This window comes from Uloborus diversus, chromosome 4 (genome assembly GCF_026930045.1).
Source record: "Uloborus diversus isolate 005 chromosome 4, Udiv.v.3.1, whole genome shotgun sequence".
Taxonomy (NCBI): Eukaryota; Metazoa; Arthropoda; class Arachnida; order Araneae; family Uloboridae; genus Uloborus; species Uloborus diversus.
Genome location: NC_072734.1, coordinates 46,254,531 through 46,261,433, shown reverse-complemented (window position 1 = coordinate 46,261,433; position 6,903 = coordinate 46,254,531). Strand labels below are relative to the sequence as shown.

At 31.4% G+C, this 6,903-nt stretch overlaps 1 protein-coding gene across 1 annotated transcript in view; it reads right to left on the bottom strand.

Moving 5' to 3' along the window:
• Positions 1 to 366: 366 nt before the first annotated feature.
• The window catches only part of LOC129220100 (microprocessor complex subunit DGCR8-like), a 61,187-nt gene continuing 54,650 nt past the window's right edge, over positions 367 to 6,903 (bottom strand). Inside the window, exons 10-13 of the mRNA XM_054854440.1 lie at positions 6,227 to 6,325; positions 5,280 to 5,362; positions 1,448 to 1,548; positions 367 to 370 (exon numbers count right to left, since the gene is read on the bottom strand). Coding sequence (XP_054710415.1) covers positions 367 to 370; positions 1,448 to 1,548; positions 5,280 to 5,362; positions 6,227 to 6,325 — 287 coding nt within the window. The remainder of the gene's footprint in view (positions 371 to 1,447; positions 1,549 to 5,279; positions 5,363 to 6,226; positions 6,326 to 6,903) is intronic.

The window sequence follows — 6,903 nt, the reverse complement described above, 5'->3', positions numbered from 1 at the left end:
AATTATGACAAATTGACTGCAAAGATATGTAGAGATGATTTTAAATAAGTTCTCATGTTTAAATAAGCTAATTTATTATTCTAAGCCTTTTTTGCAGTTCTTCTTTCAACATTCAACCTTGATTTTTATTTTTATAATTGTTATTTATTTCTTTGAAAATGAGAGTAAATTTCAACTCTAGCCAAATTTATCTCCTAAAGTAGTTAAGTAGCAACTACATTTTGAAAGTAGTTTGCAGTCACTACATTTTAAAGAAGGTAGTAGTGGCTAACTACATTTGCAATAAAAGTAGTTGTAGCTATAGGTAACTCCAATTATATATATATATAGTGCTTCCGACCACTGGTTATAATTATTTACAACATATTACCTATCAAATAATCATCATACATCATTTTATTCATCTGAATAAAATGTAAATGAAAATACTACTTTTTTTGTACTTGATCAAAGTTGCGCTATTCAAATGATACACAAACCAAGAGACAGATTATAAAGTAGTGAAGTAGTAAATTGAAAAACGATAGCTTTGTGCAAAGTAAATTAGATAAAAATAGAACAACGTTTAAAAGCACAAAAAAGATAAAAAGTTTTAAAAAACACAGACATGATTAGGAGGCAATAACCTCCTTCCTCAGTGCGAAATGAACAAATGGATGAATCAAGGTCAAGGGAGAGTTTAAATGCGTAACAGGAAAAACATTGACCAATCAGATATCAGAGAGTGCTGAGGCAAGATATGACATATTCGAACATGTAAAATTGAATAAGATTGGAGAAAAATGCGGAACAGCAAAAGACTCATTGAAAAAAGAGAGATTATTTAAGTTTTTACGAATGTAAAAAGATTCCAGAAAATCTAATTTACCTACTGTTGTAGGTCTGCAAATGATCTTGGCTGCCGAAAAGATAAAATTGTGCCCTGTTTCCCAACAATGTTTAGCAATTGATTTGTTTAGTTCCTGTTTTTTAACGTGGTTTTCATGTTCTTTCAAACGAAATTTAAGTGAACGCCTTGTCTGTCCCATGTAACCAATATTACATTGACAAGGAATGTGATATATGCCCCACTGATCAAGTGGTTGGATTGGGTCCTTCAGTTTCGAAAAAGAAAGTTTATTTATGGGTCTGTAAATTACGCAAAAGTCAAATTTACAGAGAATTCTAGAAATATGAAAAGAAATGTGTGGATAAAACAGTAAAACCACAAAATTTGTAGAAGAAAAACTACGTATGTTAGAGGTTTTATTCCGGGCCTTGATTCATCCCTTTGTTCATTTCGCACTGAGGAAGGAGGCTATTGCCTCCGAAACATGTCTGCGTTTTTAAAAACTTTTTATCTTTTTGTGCTTTTAAACATTGTTCTATTTTTATCTAATTTAGTGAAGTAGTATACAGAAAAATATAACACTGGATGAATCTTAGTGTGTGTAAATATTTTTTATACCTCTTCAGACATTCCAACAAAATTTGATATGGATATGGTTGACCAGCTTTGACTGATAATTCACATACTCTTGGATCTTCAACCCTTACTTCATCAAAAAACTATTTCAAATAAAAAAGTAGATTTTTTTTTTAATTTCAAAAATACATACACACACACAACAAATTTTATTTTTTTTCATCATTAATTTAACTTGCAGAGGTTAACATTTATGTTTTAAAACTTACTAGTGAAATGAGAATTGAACATTTTTACTCAATAGAAGCAATCATTTATAGTCGGGGTTCTCAACCTTTCAGGGGCTCTTTGAACACTGATGTGAGCTAAAATCTAACCTCCCCCTCCTCCATCAGATCACTAAAAGGTAATTTCGATTTTACCCTTGTAAAATCAAAATTTGAAACCAAAGCCAGTTAAAATATGGTAAAACTATCTATTAAATAAAAATATAGATAATTTTGTAAACAAAATTTATTACTACACATATATTTTTTTGAATATATTTTTATAACACATGAAATCAAAGAACGAAATAAAAAGAAAATTTGAAGAAATCTAGGATCTGGTGAGGTTGGTAGGCTGTACTAGTTACTTTCCCAACATGAAAAGGAATTGTTAATGTGTTTTCTCTTGACAAGTTTTTTAATATTTGGCTGCATCTTTTGGAAAATATGCACCTTAAGTCACTTAATGTACATGCTTTCTTGACATTTTGATTTTACGCCTGAAAATGCTACAAATACTGATTCACAGGAATACACGGATAGATACTGCACCAAAAATGTAAAAAACAATGATAATGTGTGAAAATATTTGATTAGTTTGACCTCAAAATTGAGTAAGTTCTAGTTAGTTTTGCTTTTTTTTTTTGAAATATATTCACGCCTTCCTTGAAATTCTTCTATGCCCCAAGAGGAGCGTACCCCCTGGAGTTGAGAACCTCTAGTTTATAACAAACATGTACTTAAAAAGGATTTAAAAAAAATATAGGCAAATATGCACATACACACACAAAAACCCAGTCATATTTAAGTGGCCTCCACTAAGATCCAAAAATCTACTAAGCACAGCAGGGTTATAGCTTTTTTTTTTGCATTTTTTAAAATCCCTTGCGGTTGCAATTGTTGCACCTTTGTGTCCTGATTGCTAAAAAAGTATTGCCGCAGTTGTGTATGAAAAAACTTCTCTTGCCAAGAGTTTTGTTAGAATACCAAATGTAGCCTGTAGCAGCTAAAAAAGTAGAACAAAAAACATCTACCTCAAAAATAAAAGTTGTGTCAAATGACGCATGTTCATTAATCCAGCAAAATAAATAAATCAATGAAATGTAAAATATCCCATCAATGTGCAGAAGAGAGCAATTTTCTGATTCAAAATTTTAATTTAAGAACTCTTTTGGATTTTTTATAAATTCCAAAACATAAGTCATCTTTATACATTAACCATCATCAGACATGATCTCAGCACGTTGACAGCAACATGTGTTAATGAATTATGTTGTGAAAATTTTAGATAAATATTTTAAAACTTAGATTAAAAATAATTCTAAAACTAATGTGCATCAAATTAACAGAATTTTGCTACTCAATTGCGTTCCACAAACATCAATGTTAAAAAAAAAATCATGAAAATAAAACCCATTATTCTTTTTGAATATACAGTAGACCCTCGTTTTACGCGGGGTTACGTTCTACGGAAATGCAGAGCAAATCGAAACTGCGTAAATTGAGACCTGATAGTAATGTTAAAATAGGGGTTAGGTTCCGTAGATAAAAAATTGCTTCATTCTAGTGATGACTAATTGTATAATAAGTTTAATGTGTACTTATATCGATTTTTATGCACAACATGCATAAATAAATTATAAACTAGTTGTTCTGCTTATAAAAAAGTGTTGGCTATGATAGTCTTTTGGCAATCATTAAGAATTTTTCTCTGTAATTCTTTGCAGAGCATTAACACATCCATGATCACTTGCGTCATTTCCATGATAGAATCTTCCTTTACTAACAAATCAGAAAGATCATTCCTATTGTCTAGGAATGGCTCAAAATTTTCAATGTGAACGTTTTTGGTTCTGTGTCACTGAAGTCAGTATCCTCGTTGGTTTTGGCCTCCTTTGTCACTCCTAAAAGCTCCTTTTCCAGTGAGTTTTGAACGTGTGAGTTTAATAACTAAACTTCTGCAAAGGAACTAATCGCATAAAATGTCTCCAGGGGCCCAAGTTCGGTTGTTAGTATGCCAAAATGCAGCCTATTACGAGCAATCTGAAATCTTTAGGAGTTTGGATTTTGAAAGAGAGTAAAATGTTATCTGTTTGCATTGCCGCATCCGGGCAAAATAAAATAAAGGTGTTAAAGCTAAAATCGCGTAAAATAAACCGCGTAAAACGAGGGTCTACTGCATAAAAAAAGTTTCACTCATTTTTTCCAAATTACTATAACTATAATACAGATGATATTTATAAAGAGGGATCTCTTTTTTTAAAAAAAATTCTTCATGCTTGTTATTTATTATTATAATCATGAAAATATTGTCTGCTACGAATCAAAAATTTCCACTTTATTTAATTTCAATTCCGTGACCTGGAACCACAGAGGATACTTTCACAATGACAATAAGTCTTGTTTTAATCAACTCAAAATTAAGAATTATGGGATGTTCTATTATCTCTCGAACTTTGGTAAAGTTCCTATTGTGCAAAAAATAAAAAAAAATAAAAATAATAATAATAATAACAATAATAATAATACAAACTACAGACATAAAGGAAATTCAATTCAAAAACAAGAGATTTCCATTAAAATTTCTAGAAAACTGCTCTTATTTTCAAAACTTAAAAATAATTGAGATGTTAAATATAAATCTATTTTCAGTGAACCATGTGTTTGATTTATTAAAGATGTCTTACCAATATTTTAATGATTCATTCTATATTTCATTCCATAACTGGATGGTTTGAAACATAAAGAGGCAATCGAAAAGTGGGACCAACTGCAAACTTCCATTTTTCCAAAAAAATTAAAATCTTGTATTAGATTTTGACAGCGGAAATATGGAAGGGGAAAAAGGTGGAGAGGGTGATGGAGCACAGTAAAATCTACTGAAATCAGGAGTATGAGGACAAAGAAACTAGAAATCAAGGCATAGTAATTTTATTAGAAATATTGGGGATAACTGAGCTAGCTCTGCATGCATGGCCCAAATCACAGTTTAACAACGATGTAAGAGAGTCAACAAGGTAATAAAGTTCCGGCATGCAGGGCCGAATTTAGGGGAGGGCAGGTGGGGCTACTGACCCGGGGCCTCCACAACAAAGTGGCCCCCAAAAATAAAATTTTTACAAAATGTCCTAACTTTCATGGGTATAAAATATAGGATATATACATATATATCAAAATATTTGGATATATATCAAAGTATCGGTTATTTTCGAAAATATGATAAGGGGGCCTCCACACTTCCAAATCCGTCCCCGCCGGCAGGTAATTAGAGATTTATCGCCATGTTCCGTTGTTAACTGCAAGGTTCAAGTTCCATGGTGAGAATGATGCAAATAAGTTGGATTCAATGCCCAAAATTGAATTCAACGGGTTCAATGCCCAAATATTTTTGCTTGGGTTTAAGCATGAGTAATTTTATTCTTATGACTTAAAGGACAACTTTTTCAACTTTAATTACTTTTAATACATGTAATATTTTCAGCAATCCCGTTGAAAAATAATGCAATGCCTTAAAGACTTACTGAGTTATTTATTTTCTTTAAAAAAGAATTAAAAAAAACAACAACATTTAAATAGTTTTTCAAACTGAAAACAAGAAAAGAAAATACCTCAACATCTTGAAGCTCATCTGATTGTGCATCTGATGTAAACATTTTCATTTTTGGAATGAGGATTTCTAGAGCTGATTTGGCTATATTTGCATTTCAAAAGAAAACAAAATATATTAGTGCAGTAAAATAAAAAATATATATATAAATAATAAATCTTATACATATAAAATCTGAGTATCTATCTATGTCCAAGCTTCTTCTCCCGAACGACAGTGAACTGACCATCGAACCAGGTATCGATGGATTCGTCATCTTCCCTTCTTCATGTTTGGCTATTTAACATAATCCTCCGATAATAATTAGCGGAGATATCAATTAAAAATTATTAATTATGACTCTTAGATTTCAAAATAAAATCCATATTTTTCGAAGGCTTTCCTCCATTCAAATTATTATTCAGTGCTTCAACTCAACTTTCCGGATGAACGCTTTTATTAAAATTTACAGCGTGAAGAAAATCATTGAGATGAAAGATCTGTTGCCATTTCTTTTTCTCGAATATAAAGAAATAAAATTAGGCTTTTGTTTTAAGGCTTTTCCTGTAATCAGGGTGTTTAAGTTGTTTACTTTTCGATTATTTTGCCGTAATCTGCAGCAAAATTTTGCTGTTTTTTTTTTGTTCAAGCCTGATTGTTAAATACGCGTCACATGACATAACTTTCATTTTCGAGGAGGACCGTGCACGTCGTAAAGTAAATGAGTGATTTACATGCAGTTTATTTTTAGTTACCTAACCTTAGTTAAACCTTGCTTTACGCGCATTTATTTATTCCTTAACGCGTTAGAAACTAGTGTCAGTGTACTACAAAAGCATCAACTGGATTGCTCTTACATTTTTTAGGTAGCCCGTGCAACGCCGGGCACGCAGCTAGTAAGTAAGTTAAAATCTAAAAACAAAATTTTTTTAAAAGTAGATGCAATAATTAATAAAACAAATTTTATACCTGCATCAGATTTGGCTTGTTTTTTACTGCTACCATATCCAAAACCATACTCCATATCATTAATTATCACAACAGCACCATAGGGTGTACTTGCATTTTCTGAAGTAAAAGGAAAATTTTAACTAGTTTTGCATAAAAGAATAATCAGACCAAACAAAAGCATTAAAAAATTAGACTTAAAGGTTTCCCCCTTCTTTCGGTAAAGAGCATTTTACTCGATATTTAGTTTAGTTCAATAAATATGTTTTGAGCAGTAGCATTCTGCATTTCATTCCACTCTAGTATTCTCCTAACTACAACTACATACTACATGTGATTTAACCAGTTAGATGGAGCCCTGAAAATAGCTGTTTTTTTTTTTTTTAATCCAGACCAGAAGCCGAGCAACCCCTGATCCAACACCAAAAACATTGATTTAGAATTTGTACTTGGATGGAACTTTGTGACTACGATAGATTTAATATGCATCAATCACCATTAATTAATACTGAAAAGCTTTGATCAGCTGACATCAAACCTGCAACCTTCTGGTTACGAGCCCAAGGCCTTACATGTCAGGTAAACATGCTTTTTTATGTCTCTTAAGACACAATGACATCAGCACCAAAAGACAGAAAATAATCTTCTAAAACTCTTTAGCTATTGTAATCAATTGAAAGCATTAAAGGAATATTGAA